General features: G+C 30.5%; 3 protein-coding genes across 3 annotated transcripts; all 3 read left to right on the forward strand.

Annotated features, from left to right (window-relative positions):
• Positions 1-1,118: 1,118 nt before the first annotated feature.
• On the forward strand, positions 1,119-6,387 carry LOC101221724 (glutamate receptor 2.7). Its single transcript, XM_004149846.3, has 4 exons — positions 1,119-2,108; positions 4,103-4,966; positions 5,043-5,452; positions 5,542-6,387. Exons 1-4 carry the CDS (start codon positions 1,193-1,195, stop codon positions 6,022-6,024), a joined length of 2,673 nt encoding a protein of 890 aa, XP_004149894.2. The 5' UTR covers positions 1,119-1,192; the 3' UTR covers positions 6,025-6,387.
• Positions 6,388-7,979: 1,592 nt separating this feature from the next.
• On the forward strand, positions 7,980-9,281 carry LOC105435617. Its single transcript, XM_031880207.1, has 3 exons — positions 7,980-8,302; positions 8,375-8,497; positions 8,595-9,281. Exons 1-3 carry the CDS (start codon positions 8,125-8,127, stop codon positions 8,612-8,614), a joined length of 321 nt encoding a protein of 106 aa, XP_031736067.1. The 5' UTR covers positions 7,980-8,124; the 3' UTR covers positions 8,615-9,281.
• A 9,877-nt stretch (positions 9,282-19,158) lies between these two features.
• Positions 19,159-20,142, forward strand: LOC101218172 (transcription factor IBH1-like 1). The gene is made up of 2 exons (XM_004149832.3): positions 19,159-19,290; positions 19,416-20,142. Exon 2 carries the CDS (start codon positions 19,417-19,419, stop codon positions 19,972-19,974), a length of 558 nt encoding a protein of 185 aa, XP_004149880.1. The 5' UTR covers positions 19,159-19,290; position 19,416; the 3' UTR covers positions 19,975-20,142.
• The last annotated feature ends 3,988 nt before the right edge of the window (positions 20,143-24,130 follow it).

Genomic DNA, 24,130 nt, shown 5'->3' on the forward strand with positions numbered 1-24,130 from the left:
CAAATAAAGAGCTTATTAGAAAAAAAAAAAAAAAACAAAAGTTTTACTTTTATTAACTTCTAATTTTTTTATCTCCATATAGATATAGATTTATATAATAGATTAATTTTCCAAAAAGAATTTAGGGTAGATTATAAAGTATTATACAATTACATATTGAAAAAACAGTAGGTGGATTGGCTCACAATAAACATAATAATAAACATAATGTGAAGCATGATGGCACAACAATTTATGGGACAAGATGACCATTAGGAAAACCTTCAATAAAAAAGAAAGTTAATATTTTTGAAAAGGAACCAAATAAAATATTTTCCTCATATTCTTCACAACATTTGGTTAAAGTGAATGATCTCTTAAAAAAAAAAAGTAACCAAATAAAATATTTTATGAACAAATAAAATATCTTGGGACCCACAAATATTCTAACAAATAGGATTGACTCCTAAAATAGAGTGGTCAAAGAAGAAAAAAACAAATGCTTGTAAACTAACTACAAAATAATTTGTTTTCAAACGTAACATCTCAAAATAAACCACAAACTTGTATTTATAAATGTTTTCAACCCAACTTTTATCATTTATAACAATATTTTAAAAAAAATTGTGAGACGTTCTGTTTTTCTTTTTTCTTTTTTTTTTTTAAATGATAGACATTCATCTAAACTAATTCTCTCGAGGAGAATTGTGAAATTTTCAAAAATGTAAGAAGAAAATGAGGCAACCTAGCTCGTACTTTCTCCCAAGGCATTGTGCATAAAATAACAATAAAGCCTTCAAAGTTCAACTACAGTTATTCGTGGCTTTCACATCTCTCATTCGAAGCCATTACACCAAACATTAACTTGACTTTGATTTTAATTCGGAATAATATCATCAATTTCCAATTAAGAATATCCACCATCTATACTCCTTCTCGCACTTGTGTTAACTGTTATTTCATCGAAGCTCCAAAAATATTGAAGGAGAGAAAAGAATAATATATTTTTCAAAAGACTAAAACACGATTTGATAAACGCGTACTACTAGTCGTATTGCAGTAGGGCCCTAGTAATAAATTAATATAGAGACATTCTTAAGTAGACATCAGCTGCTTAGAGAAAGATACGACAAACGAAGTCCTCAAGAAATTAAAAAAGAACAAAATTTTGGCATTCATATTGGCCGCTGGTTTTTGTGGCCTGCTATTGAGAATGGGAGGCCGGAAAAACTGGGAAGGAGGACTGTGCATTGGGTGGTTAATTTGGGCAGTGCTTTGCGTCATCAGCGCCGGCGGGGAGTTCTTCAAAGTAGGTGTAGTGCTTGATCACAACACAATTGTGGGAAAACTCTCCAACATTTCCATCCAAATGGCCCTCTCTGATTTCTATGCCGAAAATCTCAAATACAAAACCAGGATATCCTTTATCTTCAAGGATGCGGGAGATGTGGTCGAAGTAGCATCTGCAGCAACCGAGTTGTTAAGAGACGGAGTTGAAGCCATAATCGGACCTCAAACTACAGAACAAGCCATGTACCTAACAGAATTTGGAAGAAAATATGAAATTCCCATAATCTCCTTTACGGTAACTACTCCCTCCTTGTCTCCAAAACAAAAACCATATTTCATAAGGGAAGCCCATAGCGACTTGGCGCAAGTCCAAGCCGTAAATGCTGTTATTCAAATGTACGGATGGAGAGAGATAGTTCCAATATATGAAGACACGGAATATGGACGTGGGATCATCCCGAATCTAGCAGACGCCTTGCAACAAAACAGCACTCGATTGGTTATGAGAACCATGATCCCACTGTCTGCTAGTGAGACAGAAATTTTGAAGGAGCTGAAGAGGCTAAAGGATATGCACAAAACCATATTCCTTCTTCACATGAGTGGTTGTGTTGGGCGAATGGTTTTGAGTGCGGCCAAGAAAGAGGGAATGTTTAGTGAAGGGTATGCATGGATTGTAACGAATGGGCTTTCCTGTTTGGTTGATCCAATATTGGTTTCTGAAGATTTGGATTCCATGCAAGGGATTGTGGGCATAAGGCCTTACATACCCATCACCCAAAAGTTACAAAAGCTTCAAGCAGAGTTCAAACGACGGCTTCCATTCTCACTCTCGTCAAGTAAGATCTTTAAATTCTTTAAAGCTTAGATTTTAATCTTTAAATATTATTTTTAAAAAGTAAAAGTGACTACCTTGTGATCGGAAAATTTGATGGTATACACATGTTGTACGTAGCATATGATGATGCACTAAGTACTTTAAAGTTTTGACCCTTGAGATACTAGAAGTGAAAAGTAAAACTAGGATACAACTTATGGCCTGCTTGGTTGGGGGATTAAAGTTGGTGTCTGTTGTTTGAAGGTTTTGTCTCTTTTCATTGGGAAAACCAATTTTCGAAAGTATTCTTTCTGATTACAATAAAAGGAGGGATTTGTTTGGCCATGCAAATGGAATGATTTCTTAAAATCCTCTCCTCTCAAACCACTTTTTTAAATACTACTGTTTCTTCTTCTTTTTATTTTTTTTATTTTTTATTTATTATCTTTTTCTCATTTCACTTTTAATATAACTAGTTTGAACTGTCAAATCGTTGATGTATAAGTTGAAAATTAAGACTATTCAATCTAAAACTTCAATTTCAAACTATTATTTCATCCAAGATTAAAAAAAAAAACACACACACAATTTAAAAAAAAAAGAGATACTGAGCTATTTAGGGAGATTTAGATTTAATATTATAAAAGTGATATAGATACATAAATTTGGTTTAGAAGAAATCCTTTATTTAAGATGAGATGAATATTAGTTAGACAAAAGGGGAATTTACCTAAATAGAATAAAAATGAAACTATTTTCTTTTCATACCAAAAGGACAAGAATTTTCATAAATTTCAAAAATATCCTCTAACCTGTTTAAATTTTGCCTCAAAATTACTACTTTCATTGTGGGTCTTCTTTGTTATTTGGTGGGTTCTCATATCGTCCTTTATTTATTCATCGTGTTCATACTACCTAAACAATTGTGTATCATGAATTTTTTCGAAAATGAATTACATGCACCTGTGTGAACATTAATTGGGTGTTGGCTGAGACATTTTTACTATTTCTCATTGTTAGCCCGTGGGTCTTACATTTCAAAAGTAACACACTTTCAAAAAAACTCTAATTTTGTTTTTCTCCGTGTCAATCTTGGTCGTTGATCTCGACATCAAGATACTTCACAAATTTTATTTAACTCTTTCAATGTAACTTCTCGGTCCATCTCGATCAAGATCGATATCAAGATTGTGTTGTTCTCAGTCGAGATTGTCATGATATTTCACCGAGTTTAGGGATAGTTACTAATTGTGCTTTGTTATATGTGTTTTATGTTTTGAAGATGCGTGTAATATTAAAAATTCTATCAATAATTTTTCTTACAAGCTGTAAAAAAATAATTGAAAAGTGATCAATCAATGATAGAAGTCTATTGCTGACATTGATAGACGATGCTACAAATATTGGTCAATCACTAATAGATTTTATCAAACACTATACCAAATTTTCATCACTCCAAAAATGATTGGAAAGGAGATTAATTAATAAGGTCTTATACCAAAATTTTTGGTAGCATAAATTAAACATAATGGTAATGAATTAGTTAATTAATACAACATTTTAGGGTGTAAAATGGGAGTTAGAAAGGGAAAGAAACTAAAAACACGACCCAATCTGGGGCCGAAATAATGTGCACGATTTTATTAATTTTTTCTCAATACAATTTTGGTGGATGTGAAGTTTGTCAATTTTATGGGAGATTCATAATTTTTTGAAAAACAAAATATGGAATGAAGATTTGAAAAATAGAGAATCTCCGTCTAACAATCTTAAATATTTTTAATATTTTAGGAAAATGTTGGTATCCATTTCTCCCGATTGGACCGAGACGAATAGTTTTCTTGGTTTTAAAAAGAATTCGCTACCTTTTGTCCATTTCCTATTTTTTAGAAAAACTCACCAAATCAAAATGTTAGAAAGTTTGATTTCGGACTAAAATGGCAAAATATTATGTGTTGAAGCTTTTGATTGAAAGTTGTCCTTAACAAAAGTTGGGAATGCATGTGTAACAAACAGCATCTCCCAATCTTTTTGCAATGCAGGCGTACGATACGGTGTGGGCGTTGGCCATGGCAGTAGAGAAAATGAATTATTCCACCAGCCACTCTGGAACTGCAACAAGGAAAAAGCTGATACTGGATCAAATTAAGAGCACAACATGTGAAGGCATTACTGGAAATTTCTCTTTGGTTGATGAAAATTTAAAACAATCAACTTTTGAAGTGTTCAATGTGGTGGGTGAGAAGGAGAAGATCATTGGGCTTTATTGCCCCATGAAAGGAGTGCATGAAAAATCAATTTCAAAACCCATTTGGCCTGGAGGCACAATCAATCCACCTCGAATTAATTTAATTATAGGAATTCCAGTCAAAGGTTTCCCGGAGTTCGTAAACGCCAACATAAACAACCCCCAAAAGTCCACTGGATTTTGCATCGATATCTTCACATCTGCTGTTGATGTATTAGATATTCACATTAATTACACGTTCCAACCTTTTGTGGACAAAAATGGGAAGAGTAATGGATCCTACGATGATCTTCTACGTCAGATTGACACGCAGAAATACGATGTAATTGTTGGGGATATAACAATAGTTGCAAGTCGAGCGGAGTTGGTAGACTTCACCTTGCCTTATTCAGAATCCAGGGTAACAATGTTGGTTTCTGAGAGAAATGATAAGAAAGATCAGCACATGTGGATATTCTTGAAGCCATTTAAATGGAATCTTTGGCTTCTTTCCTTCATCTCTTTCATATTTACAGGCTTTGTTGTTTGGTTAATGGAATGTCGTGTCAACACTGACTTTGGAGAAGGCCCGCCTCAACAACAAATTGGCCTCATCTTTTGGTTTTCCTTCTCCACTCTCGTCTTTGCTCACAGTTAGTACAGTATCATCACTTTTAATAACCTTAATTTTTCACTGTACAAATGTTATTAACAATAATATTCTTTTAGGGGAGAGGATATTGAACAACTTATCCAGATTTTTGCTGATCATATGGGTTTTCGTGGTGTTAATCCTCACACAAAGTTACACTGCAAACTTATCCTCCATGTTGACCGCGCAAAGGCTACGACCTTCCTTTCTTGATGCAAATGAGATCAGAGAGAAGGGTTACTTTGTGGGCTTTCAGAACGATTCTTTTGTCAGATCTTTTCTAATAACCCAGTTACGATTTAAAGAAACCCAATTGAAAGCGTACGGAAACCCCGATGAGTTTAAGGAAGCCTTGAATAGAGGAAACAATAACGGTGGAGTTGCTGCTATTTATGATGAAATTCCCTACATTAAGGTCTTCCTTCAGAAAAATCCTTCTGGGTTTCGAATGGTCGGACCCACTTACCAAACTGGTGGATTGGGTTTCGTGAGTTCTCTCTCTATGTTTCTCTTTTCATTTTGAATCAGCTCTGTTTTGCTATTTGGGTTGTTTATGAAAATTTAATTAATCCACAGGCTTTCCCAAAAGGATCTCCTCTAGTGGCTTACTTTTCAAGGGCAATATTGAATGTGACCGAAGATAAAGACAAAATGAGGGAGATTGAAAACAAATATTACTTCTCATTGAATGAAGATACTCCAGGAAGTCCAGATTCAGCTCTGACTGTTTACAGATTTGGTGGTTTGTTCATCATTACGGCTGTTGCCACATGGTCTTCCTTATTAATATATTTGACCCAGTTCCTTCACACACATTGGCCTGATTCCAGCAACAACCAGTCTCCATTTGCTTCTAAGATGTTTGAAATGGTCAAGCTTTTCTATCATCTACATTTCCTCCACCCTTCTTCTCTGCAAACCAGTCAATCCAGACTACATTCTGTTTCTAAAATGGCAGAAGATAAGACACTGCAGATTGACAATGACCATCACAATTCCACTGAAGAGCCAAATATTTTGGAGGTAGTAAATGAAGACCAAGCGGAGGATGACGCCTAATCCATATATGTACACTCCAGCTGCTCTTCTTATTTCTTGAGAGATGCGAAGCTGCTTTACTTACAGGAGAGGAGCGCACTTGTCTTTTCCCTTTCCTGGTCCTTTTCTTTTAGTGCTTCCACCCCAAGCAATAGCTTAACGCTAGTTCAGTGGATAAGATGGCTACGCTCCAGCTCACCCAAGAATAAGACGCCAATGGTCCACCGGCAAGCTCGTTCAACTTATTTCCTCTCTACTTTGATAATTTGTATGTTTCGACTGTTTATATCTGATAGAACATACAAACTTTTTATATGAAACGTGATAAATTTTGAACTCATTTTACTATGGTTGAAAAGTCACGAAGTTTAATTTGGAATTTCATAAAGTAGGGAAACTCTCTTCAATTCCTAAGACAAAATACATGGTTCTTTTTTCCATTGTGGCTGCCAACAAATCGAACAACAAGGTGAGTATTAGGGGCTCTTCTACCAGGTTTTTGCTAAAGTTTTGGTTTTTTATGATATAGATTGGCTTCTGTTGATTTAAGGATTGGTTTGGAGTTCGAAAGGTTAAAGGCAGTGAGATAGATTAGCTCTTTTTATTTGTTTAAGTTTGTGACAATTACTTCTTGGACGGTGCTTTTGCCAAAAAAAAAAAAAAAGAAAAGAAAAGAAATAGATAAAGAAAATTTAACATAATAAAGTCTACGTCACACCATTTTCAAATATGAAAAAATAAAAGTAACAAATTTAAAAGTGATACTATATCCGTCTGATATTATTAATCACTTGTCGTAGTTGTCATATTCACAATATGCAAAAAGAGAGGTGCTATGACGATTTTCTTCTACATTTTTTTTTTTTTATCCAATGCAATTTTTCTTACTTTTTCATAATTTTAGTGGATAAGGATAGTTTTGATATATGCTAATTAATATTTTTTATTTAATTTCTTTTACGATTTAAATTTTATTTTCTGTTATTCTTACTGATGAAAAACTTTAAAGAGTGCTACCAAAAAATAATTAGATGACACAATGAAAAATAATTGTATGTATAACACAAAAGTTAGTGATATACTGAAAAATTGAAGTACAACCACTTTTGTGGACGATCACTTACGAATTTCTCAATTTAAAAGTTATAACATATAGTTTCTATTTGCCACTATTATAAGTGCTTATTTTCGATTTTCTCAAATTGAAAGTTGTCCTTGATAACAACTATCAAAGATAACAATTGATAGTTGCTATAAGTTGTGATCACTTGTAGATATCATTGACGATAACGTTTCATTTAAGAAATGTGTTATTATTGATATCAATTATCAGCAACAACTTCTACTAATGATAGTCACTAAGATGCATACTTAACATTTTTAAAAAATTTCTAATTGTTTGGTCAACGTTTACTATTTTAACAAATATTTTATCAATCGTTTGCTATTTTGTTATAATTTTTTCGTTACAAAGACGTGGTCTCAAAAATATACATATTTAGAAATAGTTGTAAATATAGCAATTAGATTAAAAATAATCAAGATATAGCAATTAGATTAAAAATAATCAAGATATAGCAATATTTAAAAAAATTATAAATATAACTCAATCAATATAAAAAATTTGTTATAGACGATATTGGATGTTTTTATATACTCAATTATTAGGAAGATTTTTAAAAATTGAAAAATTGACAATGCCCATAAAAAAATGTTAATTTAAGTGTAAATTGGATAGCCAAAATTATATCCCAACTTGAAAATATTAATTTTTTTAATGTAAATTTTCGATTTTCTCGTAAATATAAATTTTGTCGATTATTATTTTTAAAATTACCCCATTATAATTACCCTTCCACGTTTGGACCAAGGAAGTGGGCTTTGCTATTAGGAAACAGCAGCCCAAGAGAATCCATCCATATGGCCCAAACTTTTTTGCCGCTACCTTACTCTAATCCTTAATGCTACATGTCAAACCGTAAAACTTCCGAAGCTAGACGTGGCGCACAAATTAGCCGAAAAGTGGATCATCTACTCTCCGGCTCAACCGCCAAAGAATAACCAAGCTGCATTTCGAATCTGTTCACAGAACAAAACAAAAGAAACCGAAAAACAAAGGCCATGGCGAAGAAAATGGTGCATGTCAGCGGCGGAATTGGTAAAAAGAGACGCATCAAACGGAGCAAGAAGAAATACATTCACAAAGTGATTGATTATCTGTTATCAGACTGCTACTTATTTGCACCTCTCCTCATTTCTCCTTCACCCATAGATAATTCTCATGTCACACCCACTAGAGGTTTCTTCCACTTCTCTTCTTCATAATCATACATAGTTTATTAAAGTTTATCTAAATTGGGTTCTTAATTAGGTATTGAAATTAGAGGAAGAACAAAAGATAGCCGGACTTTGGTGAAGAAGTTTCAGGATTATTTGCAATCTGATTGCTACATGTATGCTTCTCTGGTTACACCAAAATCCCCCAGACTCAGAGGTATTTATACTTCCAAATTTGGTACAATTATACCAAATATCTTACTGTGAATTTGTTGTTTGAAATTGAATTTTTTAATTTTTGAAAAATGGAGAAGGGAGAAACAGGGCGGGTTGAGTACGTAAAGAAGGTATCAGGGGAAGTAGTAGTTATGAGTGATTTTGTGGAAGCTACGGTTAATGGAACACCAGACCGCTCCATCTATTCTAATTCTCCATCTTTAACACTTTCAGGTCCAATTTTCTAGAACGTAATTAATTCAAGCTTCTGTTTTCGATTATTTTGTTTTATGTTTATCTATTCATGGTTGGGTTTCTGTAGGTGAGCGTGACCCAAAGGCGAGGAGGAGGATTGTTGTTGATTGAGCTTTGTGGTTATTGTTAGAACTTTCTTTTTCCTTCTTCTTCTTCTATAGAATTAGTTGTGGAAGTTGTATGAAGTAGTACTGTAATGTTTTGTAGGAAAAACTAACGTGGGATTTGGGAGCATGTAACTTTGTTAAGTATGTATTAAAAAGATTGGATGTTTCATAATTTAGATCTAACTTGAAGTTGAAGCTCTATTAGTCTCTTTACCCCAAAATGTTGAGTTCGTCCTTGTCACTATTGATACCTCGATTGCCATTCTAGCCACTATCTACGACGTCCAACGCTGGCCACCACCTTCAATGACTTCCGGTTGCCACCAACTTAGGCCACAAACTTGTATATACAAACATTTTAAGCATTTTTAATTTTAAGAAAGAGTTGTTATTTTGTACAACTTTTGTTGACTTTATGGGAAACGATTTTTTTCAAGTTAATTCGAATCTTGCTGACTTTGGTGTTGCTGACAGTTCTGTAGCAGTCGTACACTCTCTTAAGAATGTTTTAGGTGTTGTCTGATGATTATGGAGGAATATGGTGTCAAATTGTGAACTCTAAATCTTGCTAACTTCTAATAGATAGTATTAGTAGGAAAAGGATAGGTCAGGTTCATAATATGAAGTAATCAGGGGAGTTTTTGATTGTTTGTTTGAAAAGAACGTAAATGTAAGAGAAGTCAATGGTATGTAGAGTAAAGGAAAGAATTGAATATATGAAATGAGAAAGGTTTAGTTCAGGCGTTCGAAACAAAAACAATCTTTGGTATGTTCTTAAGATAATTTGATTTGACCACTGGTCAAAATAGGGTCTATAGACTTGGGGCTAGCCCCCCAACTTTGGAGAGCTGATTGTCTCTCCGCATAAGTATAAGGGAGGATTGTGTGACCTACCTCCTTATAGTAAGGCTATGTGGGAGGCTTGCAAGCTTTTTGTGGAGAGGGTGTTTCCACAAAATCTCACATTATAACATGGAGCTATGGAGCTACCTTACGCTCTCTCCAGATTGTAACTTAGGTTGTTCAGACGGAGAGGATACCAAGAGGAATTCGGGACCTTTTTCTTTTTTTCTTTTTTTTTTTGCTTGAACAGAGGCTTCAAGTGTTGTGCACATATAATTGTTGACACATCTCATTTTCAAGGAAAAATTTGAAAGAGTAGGTGGACAGAGGAAAGTAGTAATTGGACTTTTGATGAAAAATGAAAGCTCATTACCAACATTATTAAATATAATTTAATTCTACCTTTTTTTCTTATTTATATATAAATTCCTCGTGTAGATTTAACTTTCACAATTCCCTCACATCATCATCAATGCGTACACGTGTGACATTCAAATCTTGGACCCCTTCCTAGTAGTCCACCCTACAAAGATATTTGTGGAAATGCAAATATATATATATCATAAAATTTATGTTTTATTTTAGTGTTTCTGTTCTTATAAAGTTTTTTTCTTATTTAATAAATTTTATTGTTTTAAAACTAGGGGTGGCTAAAGTTTTACTTATAGAAACTACCAAACAATGGCCCTTTTTTACTGAGATCATGGTGTTGAAATAAAAAATAAAAAATTGAAGGATTACATTACGACAAACACTATCAATAACACTCACAATAACGAACAAATATCATAAAAGTCACAATTAACTAACTTTATCATATGATCAATAATAAAAAAGAGAAACATATCAAAGTCCATAGTCTACTTGGTTGCTAGTAATAAAATATTTGAAATTTTTTATACTGGTAAAAGACTTAATATATAACACATACATACATGTTTCTTACAATTGCAATTGCTGACAGATAGCGGTTATTATGGTTTGTTAATGAGACAAAACTGTAATTCAATACCTATTTGTTGATGAGACGAATAATTGAGCAGGACGTAGAAAGATTAAGCAATTGAGTGTGATGTAGCCGAATGTATTGTGATGTAGTAGTTAGATTAAAGGGTATGATACAGTATCTGAAAGAAGAAATAAAACTACTACTTTTGACTTGTGTGTGTATTGAATTATGGTTATGATATGAAACTATATACCCCACCTTCTTCACACTTCACATGGCCACCATTCAATGCTCTCTTGGCAATCAAAAGAGGCCAATACTATCACATAATCTACCCTCTTCATGGGACCTCTCTTAGGCTCTTATCTCATTCACTATATCCTATATTACATACCCCCTCCTAGCTTCAATATTCATGACGATTAGCTACACAACTTGTTCATATTTTATATTTCAAAGCGATGAGATAATGTTTTCTATATTTCCTATTGTTGTTTATCAATTGCATTGAGAGTTTGAAGCTAAGTGAAAATTAATAGACTAAAGTATACTAAACATCTCTAAACTATAGTATACCCATTTTTTCTTGAGTTATAAATTAGCGACCCCAATAAGCCATCATAAATATTAGAAAATTGAAAAAAAAATCTTCTTTTTCATCATAAAAGGTCTAATTGATTATAGCATAAGTTGTTGTATGTGTATAATGTAATCAAACTATTTCATCATAAAAGGTCTAGAGAAGACCATTGGTTATTTAAATAAAGACAACTATATGATTGATATTAGATTCAAAAAATAGGGTATGAGAAATTGTTCCCAAACTAACAATATTATATAATATGATTATTATTACATAGGTATATGAAGCTTAAAGAGTTATTCTCTAAAAGTGCTGTGTAATGGCATCAAGGTTTAAAGTTTGACCATTAAAATTGTTCTACACGACAACAATATGACATATTTAACTTTGAAAAATCATTGAGGTATAAGTTAGATAATATCTTATAAATAGAAGACATTATTGAGTATATAGATTATTATATATTATTCATGTATCTATATTGAGATATATTGTTTTTCTTCGAATCCTCGAGTTATGTTATAAAACTTTTTATTTATTTTTTTAACATGATTTAAGACTTTTTTTACATTTTAGAAAAACAAAAGAAAAATAAATAATAATAAGGTAGAATTAAAGAGCATTGTAGTAGGGGGTGAAGGGGGCTTTTGTGATTGAATAATAAATGTAAAATGAAGCAGGGTTAAGGTGGTGACCGAAGGATCTAGCTTAGTGGATCATAAAGAGGTGTTGACATATTCTAAGTGGTATATAACCTATAATGAAAATGAACATTAAAATGCTAATAAAATGCATGAGAGGAAGTGAAAATTAATAGTAAGCAGTACTAGAGCATGATAACAGTTCTGTTTCATTAATGAATTATGCTGATGAATTAATTAGTTGATTTAATTAAATTTAAGGGACACTTGCAAAAAATTTATAATAATTAATTAAGCTCATACAACTTATCTTTATTATTCGTAAAAATGATAAAAATAAAGGTCAACTCATGTATACAAAGACAAAAAAAAAAAAAAAAAAAACTATGGACAAAGTTTATCAAGAAAAATGATATCTAAATTAGCATTGTTCATCAAGAAAAAATTTATTATTTTGGGTTTAGGATAAAATCATGGGCAGAGTCCATAAAAAAAATGACATCTTGATGAACGTTGCCTATCGAAAAAAAAAATATTATTTTCCACAAAGCACGAAATTTTGATCTACATTAACATGCTCAGAAAACACGATATTCATGAATAAAATCCTTAAATCTTTACTTGTGGACGAAAGGTCTTGGGTTCAAACCCGTGAACAAAATGTGTTGAGTTCAAATCCACACTTTTGTTTATAAATTTGAATTTCAACCTTACAATTGTGAGTAGAAAGATAATTTGGAAAGAATAACAAATTTAAAACCATGTGTCATATTTGCTATATATTATTGTAAAAGAAAGCTACCCACCACAATTTCCCTAACCTTTAATCCCTTAAATATATATGTATACAAAATTAGGGTGGTAATATTAAATGATTGTGTTCTAAGGTTGTACTACTTATTTCCTACGAATAAAAATTTCATCTATAAAGTAGAGTAATGAATCAAGTCTCTGGACATGCTTAATCTATACTATTTCCATATGCTCTCACAAAATTACTCAAATCATGGGTCCATTTTTGTGATTAATTATTATAAAGCATGGGTCTATATTAATTAAACATAACCTTGTCAATTATTATTTAGTAACAAATAACAAATAGTATAATTTGAAAATATTATATAAAAAAATAATATTTATACTGGTTTTGCTAAATTAATATTAATTAATTAACTATATTTAAAACTGAATTATATATAAAATAAAAAAGAAATGAAGTGGTTGGTAGGAAATAATTAAGGATGTGGGTAAATAATTGATTTCCCTATGAAATTGGGGACATTTCTATGAACTCTGATGCATAAAACTGGGGAATTAAACACCAGGTTTGGAGCAATAAATTTGTATGGATATTTATTTACGAGGAAGATTGATATAGAAAAAGAAAAGAAAAGAAAAGAAAATGAGAGTGAAGGTCGTCAGAAAGGTACATAAATTTGGAGTGGGTGGCAATGGGGGCATGATGGCATGCTCGAATAGACCAAGGGGTTTTTGTTTTGAGCGTCTCAGATATATCGTTAAAGCCTTCTTGTACGATTATTACTGACACCAACTCTCCTATTAAAGTTGGAGCCGCAAATCACGGGCTGCCATTGCCTTCTACTCCTCCTCCTCCTCCTCCTTCCCTTTTTCCTTCTTTTCTTCCCCTTCTTTCTTTTTCAATATTATTACTTCATTATTTCCCTTCTTTCTTCCCACTTCTCCCACTAAACATCTTACTTATATTCCTAAAATCTTTCCTTACTTCAACTGCTACCTATACGTATTAGAAGATAAAATATTTTAGTATTTTATATGAACTTTAATAATTAACATGAGAAATTTTTTAGCAATAATACCAAATAATTTTCATACTATCTTACTTTCCTTCATTCCTTCTCACAAAAGTAGCCTTTATATAAAAATAAATTAATCAATCATTTAAGATTTCGTTCAATAATGAAGAAGAGTAACATGTACAACAATAATATTACAAAAAGTTTTTCTAAACACTATCAAAGTCGGTAGAATAGAATTGAATTATTAACTTCATACACCAAATTAAACACCCACTTGACACATATGTGTCTTATAAAGATTCAATGTATTAGTAAAAACCACATAATTTTTTTAATCTATATATTGAATTAAGCTCTCTACTTAATTTTAATGAACTTAAAGTAAAAGAAAAAACAATCCAATATTTGATTAATTTAAAGATTGTATTAATAAATAAAATTAGAGAGGTGTGTAGGGAAGTTCGTGGAAATTAGTGGAGCCTTGGACAACTACTTGAAAAGGGAAAATATTGCAAATATTGGTAACTTTGTACCATTATCACGTGGGTATTGTTGGACCTATTTAAATCAAACCAATTATCCCAAAGTGTGACTCTAAGCTAAAATTACACTAATCTTCAATGTGCTCCATTTCACCACATATTTTTATGCTACTTTGAATTATTGACTATCAGATAATGATGTTCAAATCTCCACAACTTAGAAGAAGAAAAAAAATAATTAAAAAGTTCAAATTATTCTTATTCTTATATTAGATTCTGTTCATGGGAAGGAGAGCTCAAATCTCATTCGATGCATTGAATCTATATTCAGCCACATGCAAAATTATAAATAATTAGATATATAAAAACTTATAGGAAATAAATTCTTTAGTTTACTTCCTAAACATCTTATAACATTGAATTAGGTTCAAGGGAAACCATTTTCTGATTACTATATATTGAAATATAAATTAATTCATAAATGAATATACATGTAGCCTCGTGGATTGTTTTCTTATAAAGTGCAATATTTATCTTGCAGTTAGTCATAAAGAATTATTAGGAAATAATATAAATATTTAGAAATACAATAAATTTGATTTTACTTTTCAAGAATTGAAATTCATCATTTCATGGTATCTAATTATTTATGATCAAATTACTTTCACTTACTTATCTATTTACTCACAAATTGAAAACACCCGACATCTTAAATTCTAGTTAAATTTAAAGCCTAAAAATCCATAACGTAAATCTAAAGGCTAAGTTAAAGTTTTAGTTTATAGACTTTTGGGTTTGTATATATATATATATATATTTATGTTTGAAAACTCTTTTGCATTGTGTTTTACTAATACTTTTAAGTTAAGTGTTATATTTGCAAGGATTTAATTGGAGTCATCTTGAAGGACGAAGGTTTTCCACAGGAGACAATTAGGGTTTGCAACATTTGTTGTGAGTGAGATGAAACGGGTAAGAATTTGGGAGTTGATAAAGAAGCAAATTGTAGGGTTTGGATTGAGCAATAGGGGAGAGGGAAGAATTGGGAAGCACGTGGATGTGTTTTTAATGATATTTAGGTGTGCATGAAGAAACCAAAGTAAATGAAAGTGTGTATCGGAATAGTACTACTGACCCACATGGCCAAATTGGATTTACAGATAAATGCAAAAGAATGGAAACGAATAATGTAAAAGGAAAGAGTTATATGTTGGTAAGAGAAAAAACAGAGTTTTATTTTTAAATGTTTGGACAACCATTCAAAGTTTGAAAAATAAGTTAGTATACTTCACTCCATCTTTCATATATAACTTATAATTAAGTATAATAAACATTGTTCAAAACCATTTTTATCATATTATTTACTATTTACTACAATATTCACTAATTTCCCTTTTCTTTCTTGTTACCTTGTATATTATATTATTTTCTAACCAACAAAATAGTTTATACTTCAACGCTAAAAAGAAATTTGAAGAAAGAAGTTGGTTATTATAGTTTGTATTTGAGATGTTGCTAAATTTGTTTGTTTGAATTATAATAATATATATTTGAGGTACAAACCCTCTTATTTGGATAAGAAATATTTAACACTGTAACAAAAGAATAAAGAAAAATGATAGCAAATGTAGATTTTGAAATATTACTAATCGTAACTAATTGAGAATTACAAAATAGTATTTGTTGTAGTAAATAAAAGTGATTATTATATAGTTTTAAAATAGTCGTCATATAGACAATTATAACCTATATTAAGGTCTTCTACACATCAAACACTAACTATTAGAATAACGAATTCAATTCACATTATATCTTCGATAAGTTTAATATGTGAAAGTGAGAGAAACAAAAAAGGAAAAGAAAAAAGAGAAAAGAAAGGGGAATGCTTTTAAAACATCCATGTGGAGTCCATGTGGAGGATCATCAAAATTTCATCCCTTACCCTTTTTTCTCTTAACCCCCATGCCCTAGAATTACTCTTCTCGTAGGACCCATTCCCCTATTTGCATGTTTTCCGGATCCTGCCAAAACCCAATCAAATTAAACCCTCCATTTTCTTTATTTCATATATATATATATATATATATATATATATATATATATATATATTATATTATCCAATGATGTTCTTATATATATATATATATGATTTGATGGTATATACACATATTTTTGGACGAGCTTGGGTTGACTTGGTTGTCATTGCCTCTGCCCTAAACTTCAAAGATTATGTAATTAATTACATAACCCAAAATTCAATCTTCTCAAATATATATATCATGTGTTCCTTGAATTGAATTTTTGTGTTTCAATTCCATTTTTACCTTTTTTAACACTGTGGGGCTCTTCTTTTTTGCTTTAATTTAGTTAATTACACTAACTGCTTTGATTTTGAAAGGGAAGGTGAGGTGGGTTTTACTATAATTAAGCACACCTTCAAAGCTTTCTAGTCAAAACAATAAGAAAAGGAATAGGGTGTTTATAGATATTATATCATATATAAAAGTGGTTCATCATATATTTTTTACCCTTCTAATATATATATCATGGCTTTAGTCGAGTTTCCATGGATATTTTTAACTCACGCCAACTTCTTTTCATCTCTCAATAATTATTATGATTTGAGTCTTGTTGGATTTTACTTTTATTTTCTCTATCTCTTCTTTTCTTTTTAGGGATGTTTGTTAAATAATTAGATATTTAGTTAAACTATTATATGAGTAGTTTTCACTCTCAATTTTTAAGATTTGAACTTTTCGCTTCTTGTCATCGAATGTGCTTTAAACTTTTCGCTTCTTGTCATCGAAATGTGCTTTAATTTAATTAAGCATATCGATCAAATTGGATTGTTGGGGTCTTCACACTCGAGTTCAACACATTAACTAGCTTAATTTTATTAAACTTTAAACACAAAATTAAAAGCTTATGAATTTGTGGAGATCATCAGGTACAAATTAATTCATAATGATAGTGTTGATAAGTTTAAAATTAAGGTGATTAAAAAAAAAAAAACACACATTATGAACATTCTTTTTATTTATTTATTCATTTATATATATGTGTGTATGTATTATTTTATTTTAAAAAAAGATTTATCACATGATAACTTTAAATGTGTGCTTAAATAAGTTACACAGAAAATGAGATGATACACCTAAATACTTTTCAAAATTTTAATTACATCATTTATTTGATATTTTTAAGAGTGGAAGATGAATTCATCGACAACCGAAAGAAACATTCGGAGTCCATTTGATTAATATGAATGTTGTGCATAAATATATGTACAGATACCAAAAATTTTCATATTCACTCACCTTTGGTTTGTGAGAAGAATTTTGAGTTTGGGGTGATTATATTGGATTAAAATGTTAGATAGTTTAATTTAGTTTTTGGGATTGTTGCTAAAACTGAAAATATATGGTTTGCATCACAGCAACAAAAATACTAACGTAGTTTTCCCATATATTCATTTTCCTATTATTATTTACATATGTATGTATATAGTCTAATTGGATATGATGATTTGAAAGATTTGGTGATATATATATAATATAAGTTGTATGGTATTTGTTTGATGAGCCAACCATGTATAGACTAAAGAGTGGCACACAACAGGCTTCAGTTTGACGAATTAGAAGCTGTTTAATCCCCCACTTATTAAGCTTTCCCCTTCTTTCTACTACTCATCCCCACTTCCAAACTCTTTCGGTTACTTTTTAATTGCACTATTCCTCTTTATTTCATTTTCATTTATCTTCACTACACTATTTTTTTTTTTTTTATTTTATTACACTCTACTTTTTTTAAAAAAAATCTTTTTAAATAACCAATCCATTTGTTTTGTTGATTATTAATCTAAAAAATTGAAACTCGACCAAAACTTAGTTCAACTAGTATTTGAGTATGTATCAACAACCACCAGATTTGTGGTTTAAATAATCCACTATCCACTTTAATTATTGTACACCAAAAGGAAATGTAAAAGGTTTAAGTATTTATGTTCAAACTAGGTGTATAATTTTGATGGACAGGGTTTCGAACAAATTTTGAAGTTTTTTTTTAAAATTTAAAAGTGTTAGCTCAGTTTAAAATTTTTAGTTTAGGGTTTTGATGATGTATCATTTTATAGTTTCACACATGAATGTGTTTGAGGTGCAAACTTTTTTCTTTTATGATCCAAAACTATTTGAAATTTATATTATTTTGTTTAGTTTTTTCTAAATTCATGCTCTCACATCATATTTTCATTCTACATCTAGATAAATTATATGTCTTACTCGGTAGAAAATGATGATTAAAACTGGTCAATTATGGTCTAATTAAGTCATAATTAAATTTTCATTAACTAATTATAACCATTTTCATAAATATTTTTTTAAAAAATCATCAATATTGATGTTTACATAAAATGGGAACCTTGATATTTTCAAACATGGTGAAGTTTGATATGAGATGTGTAACTCCTAATTTCTATTGATTATAACTAGTAAATGAGATATTATTGGATTTTAGTTGAAGATGCTAAAACATCAACCCATGTAAGAGTGGAGTTAAGGTTAGTAGTTGACCAATTTTGAATTAATTACTAAACGACTTTTCAATTGCCAATGGTGTGAATTAACTAAATTCCTTTTAGTACAATAAATTAGCTAAATTCAAAAAGAAGAAAATGACATAAATCTACTTAGGGTGGATATCAAAAAAAGAACTAACATTGCATTAGTCAATATATTGTGAGTGAAGGAAGAAAAAAAAGAGAAATATGAATATATTGAATTAGGAAAAGGTAATTAATTAAAGGGTTAATAAGAGAATTGAATGAGACTAATGACACCACCTCTCTTTAATTAATCACCAATCTTTTTTTTTTCTTTTTTTTCTTTTTCTTTTTCTTTTTTTTTCCTTTTAACTTTTTTTTTTTTTTTTTTTTGAAAATTTTGATAATATATTACCCTTTAGGGTTTGGTGGTGGGACATGAACTCCATGTGCTTGCATGTGCTGTGTCTCTCTCTAATTGGCCCACCATTGCCTTCCTTTAAGCACATAAATTGGTTTTTGCACATTCTTCTATTTCTATTTCACTTATAAACTCTCTTGGATCTCTAAATCTTCTCCTTCTCTCTCAATTTTAACATTATAACACATTTCTCAGGTATGTTCAATTTTTTTTTCTCATTTTTTCATCAGATAATTCCATAGTCCTTTCTTATTTTTCTCTACACAACCCATTGAATTCTCTAGTTATTTATTTTTCTTATATTGTTATGATATCATCAGAATGCAGAACTCCAATTCGTTAAAACAAGAATTTTTTAAGAAATGGATGATGGGTCTTCAAATATACACAACCACCAACGAAAACATGACGGTCACAGAGCGAAAAACAGCCATTAAATTATCTGCTGACATAGCTTTAGCATCCTCTCGAAACTGCGCCACCCGGTGGAGTCGAGCGGTTATTGCTCGCTCCTCCGTCGATAACCGAAGCTGTTTTGTGGCTAACGGCGTACTGGGTCGTGGTCTATGCGAGAGAGTGAAGCAAATCAGCAATTTGAAAATCACGCGAAGTTCATGGAGTAGTGGGAAGATTGTGAAAAGAAGCCGTCGTGTGTGGCGGCGGCGGAGGCGGAGGAATAAATGTATGGCGGCGGTGACGATTGCAAGAAGATTAGTGCAAAAAAGAACAAAAGTGCTACGTGGTTTGGTTCCGGGAGGTGAATTTATGGATGAAATTTCGTTGATTGAAGAAACCCTAGATTATATGTCAGCTCTTCAAGCTCAAGTTGATGTAATGAGGTTTCTTGCAACTGCATATAATCCATCATCATCATCATGAAAAGAAAATTCAATTTTTAATTATAATCAATCCCCCCTTTTTTTTTGTTTATTTATTTTCTTTTTTGGCCAACATTCATATGATGAATGTGGATGGAGAAAGTTATGGGCTTTTTTTCTCTCTTTTTTGCACATATATGTGTAGCTAATTTAATTTGAAGTTAATGTAGTGATAATTTGAAAACATTAATTATCTGAGTTGTATGTACATAATATATATATATATCAATTGCTCTCTTCGTTGGTTTAAAATTTTGAAATAATGCATCATTTAATTTTATGCATATAATTGATTATTGTTGGGGAATTTCTTTGGAGGGTGAAAATTGAGAGAGGGGTTTATGTGAAAGTAAAAAAAGTTGTGTATTTTGAGGCATTGCGTGTATGAATAGATGAGATGATGAGAGTGCAAAATTGAATGTTGTGTTGTGTTTGTGGGTTTTTTCCTAATGAAGGCATTTACTTGGGAAAGAGGGGGGTGTTGAGTGTGTTCACATTTTTTGCCCAAATCCAGAGTAATTGAGTGAAAGGGGAGAGTATGTGTTAATGCATGTGGGAGAAATGTGTGTGTTGGTTAGGTGTGTTCAAACTTCCGACTTTCTTATTGATAGTGTCCAATTAATATAAGTTTGGTACACATTAATGTTTAATAATTTGTTCATCAAGTCTTGGTAGCATAAGCTTTTGTTATACTCCAATTCTTGTTCTGTCACTATTACTAACCCACACTCACACATTATGTTTCTCCATATCTTTCAATTTTTAATTTATCCTAATTTCAATATCACATTACTGTATATAATGTTGTTGGCTTTCCATGGGATATGGGTGGAATAATTCAATTTCAAATGGGGGTGGAGTAGCTAGATATATTCTAATTAATTTTCAATGTGGTTTTGTATATTGTTTTCAGTGATAATATGGGCTTCATTTTCATTGTTTTTACTATATAGAATATGGAACAAATCTAGATAAAAAGAACATGGGGTACTCCCTGCAACTTTTAGGTTATTATTTTTTTAAAATTTTTGTGTTAAATTTCTCTCATAATTTCAAATATCACTATCTAGGGTGATAATGAAACTATGACTATTAATAACGCGATGTTTTTAAATATAACAAAATAAATTTACTTAAGTAAATATAGCAAAATTTTACTTTCTATATAATCTATTAAGTTATATTTATTACGTTATATTTATAAATATTTTGAAGTGAACAATTTTCCTATACTATAAAGAAATAAAAGACATTAATTCTTTTAAATGCTTTAAATTGGATTGCATGTGTGTAATCTCTTGTTAATCCTCATCTGTTTATTTCATACTTACACAATCAAGTATTCTTTTTCTACCAAAGAGATCACTATATAGGACGAACCACTTCGTTTCTCCCTTTCATATGAATCAAAGTAAATCTTGTTTGATTTAAAAAACAAACAAACAAATAACTAGCTAATTAAGTTTTATGCTATTTAGTTACGAATGAAACTATGGATTATTGTAAACACATAGTTTAGGTATCATTTACTTATAATATATTATAAGTATCATCAATTTACTTAACTAATATGATGAGATTATTGATGAAGGTGTAATCATGTTCATGGAAGGAGATTAATGGGAATATAATTATTAAGAAAACTTCTTTATTAGCTAGAATGTAAACTTTGGCATAAAGCACTTTAAACTTTTAAGTAGATTAGGTAAAATGTTATATCATCAGCCGTTGCTGGAAATAGTTGTCCATAGATTAAGCTAAAATATAAAGATGAAGAGAAATTAATTATTAAAATCATGTATAAGTAAAGACATGTGTTATTTGTTATCCATATCAAAGGTCTCTTATAACTATAGATAATAGATCATTCTTCAAATGAGACTTGTGTATTTGACTAATTAACATAATGACCTCAATTAGTAATTAGATGATGTGTAATGAAGAATACGTCTTAAAAGGAAGATGCCATTTTGCACAAATAACAAACACTACAGTTAAAGAAGAGATTGGTTTGATTATATTATCACTTTTAAAAAAGCTATTATTCTCAATAAAGATAACAATTAGTTTGAATTTCATAAGAATATTTGGAGAGAGAGAGATATAATTGAGAGAAGTAATAATAAATTAAAAATGTGCACCAAATTAATTATTAATTGAAAACAAGATTTAGGAGGAAGATTTTGTGCGGTATTAATGAAATGAAGGATAGTAAAGGAGGGATTAAGAAGATGAGTAGATAGGTTTGAGAAGGAAGAATAATGGATGAGGACAAATAAAAGTAATTAAATAAACCCCATGAATGTCGCTAATTATACTTTGTTATATTGTATAAAACCTTTGTTAGTGGGCCGACCCTTTTGCCGCTTCAAAATTATATTTATTTGGGTTTTCATTACCTTTGCTTCCCAGCTGTGTACTAATTTTACCTTTTTCTCTATTCATTCATTCATTCATTCATTTTCTGATATAGTTTAGTTGTATATATGGAGATATTAATATTTGTATTTTCAATTTCACGATGGAGTTTCAAAAAGGGATATAAACTGAAATTGAAAAATACAAAATTAATGGAAGTAGCGTAAACCGTTGTGTCGTTTCTTGGGAGCAACAAGTGTTTTCAAATATAACATTAAATATTTGTATATATGGTGGGCAAAGAGTTGTATTTATTTTTTCTCAAACATAAACAGAGCATATGAATAAATAAAGTTCATTAGCTTTTTGCATATCAAACTTATCAACTAATTCCTAATGGAGTATATGGTTAAATCAGCCAAAATCACCCAAAACTTTTAACTTAGTGCCTTCTAATTTTTAATGTATACGTCAATGCTTTACCCTTCCCTATTTTATTTGATTAAATAGATAGTAGAAGTATTTAGAATCTTATATGTTGAGCTAACATTTTTCATTCTTCTTTCTTCCTCCAAAATTCCATTATCCCATCAAACTTTTTAAATAAAACAATTCATAATATCTATTTTTTTTTCATATTGCAAATTGGGTAAGTATGATTTTTACAATTTTAAAAAATGTGGATGAAATAGGCTTTATTATTATTTTTTTTTTTGTTGCTGTTTTTGTAAACTTTTCTTTTCTATTTTAGAGCTTAAAAACTGGTAAAAGAATGCCCTTAAAAGAAAGGCAATAAATATTAATTGAAGAGAACATTAACATGTTTTGATATGAGGATTAAAAGTTTGTAGATGAATTAACAAACAGTGAAACATATAACCTTCAATTTGATTATTTTATAGTTTTGAGAGTGGAAAGGTAGAATAGAGCAATTGGGATGAAGCTAAAAGAGACCAATTGGAAGTCCTAACAAAAAATTTAGGCGAAAAGGCTAAAAAATTACAAAACTGCCACACAAAAAAGTAGGATATAATGTGATGCATTGCGACACTGTCCTATAGTACCGTGGGGCTATCTGGTGGATATAAATTCATAGCTTCAGTTTTGAGTGTATACTCACTTGTTTTCTTCCTTTTTCTACACTCTATCCATACACCATTACATTTTAAGTCTAATTATTTTATTTATTCTCTATAATAATGAGGTCCAAAGGATGTGGGTATCTATCTTTCAAAAGGTAACATCTTTATTCTTTCTAGTTCTTCAAATTTTTTGGACAAACCTATTTTATTTTATATTTTTAGTATTTTGATAATTATATGATTGAGATTTCTTATCTATCGGTTTTACTTTTGTTGATTGACCATTAATGCTTTATATAGGGCAATTGCATGTTTTTAAATTAATGTATAATATGTAACATATAATTGTACGTTAATATCTAAGAAGTAATAGGTTAGATATGCTTGTGATTTGCGGTCGACAACAAAAAGCATTGCGTTTTATTGACCTAGGAAAAACCATATTAAATTTTTTATTAGGCTTTCCCTATTAGAAATTTATCACAGTACATTCCTAAAGCTTAATGCAATTAGTTAAATTGATTAATTGTGATGTTTTTCATCTAATTAAATTGGCTAATATTTTATACTTACCACCGTTGGTTAGCTTTTGTAATCAATTGGGTTAGAGATTGGTAAAAAGTTAAAAATCATATCTTGATAATTACATTGGGTTGATTCCATTAATTTAACTTAGAACGTTTTATTTGATTGCATTTCTAATCATTTACTTTCATC

The sequence above is a fragment of the Cucumis sativus genome, chromosome 1, assembly GCF_000004075.3.
Source record: "Cucumis sativus cultivar 9930 chromosome 1, Cucumber_9930_V3, whole genome shotgun sequence".
Lineage (NCBI taxonomy): Eukaryota > Viridiplantae > Streptophyta > Magnoliopsida > Cucurbitales > Cucurbitaceae > Cucumis > Cucumis sativus.

What these genes read in the sequence shown, in the direction of transcription:
- LOC101221724 (XM_004149846.3), top strand. Translation starts at nt 1,193, where the DNA reads ATGGGAGGCCGGAAAAACTGGGAAGGAGGACTGTGCATTGGGTGGTTA. An exon ending in TCCATTCTCACTCTCGTCAA is followed by an intron (nt 2,109 to 4,102) that starts GTAAGATCTTTA and finishes TGTAACAAACAG; the next exon opens with CATCTCCCAATCTTTTTGCA. An exon ending in CACTCTCGTCTTTGCTCACA is followed by an intron (nt 4,967 to 5,042) that starts GTTAGTACAGTA and finishes ATATTCTTTTAG; the next exon opens with GGGAGAGGATATTGAACAAC.
- LOC101218172 (XM_004149832.3), top strand. Translation starts at nt 19,417, where the DNA reads ATGCAGAACTCCAATTCGTTAAAACAAGAATTTTTTAAGAAATGGATG.
- LOC105435617 (XM_031880207.1), top strand. Translation starts at nt 8,125, where the DNA reads ATGGCGAAGAAAATGGTGCATGTCAGCGGCGGAATTGGTAAAAAGAGA. An exon ending in TCATGTCACACCCACTAGAG is followed by an intron (nt 8,303 to 8,374) that starts GTTTCTTCCACT and finishes GTTCTTAATTAG; the next exon opens with GTATTGAAATTAGAGGAAGA. An exon ending in AAAATCCCCCAGACTCAGAG is followed by an intron (nt 8,498 to 8,594) that starts GTATTTATACTT and finishes AAAATGGAGAAG; the next exon opens with GGAGAAACAGGGCGGGTTGA.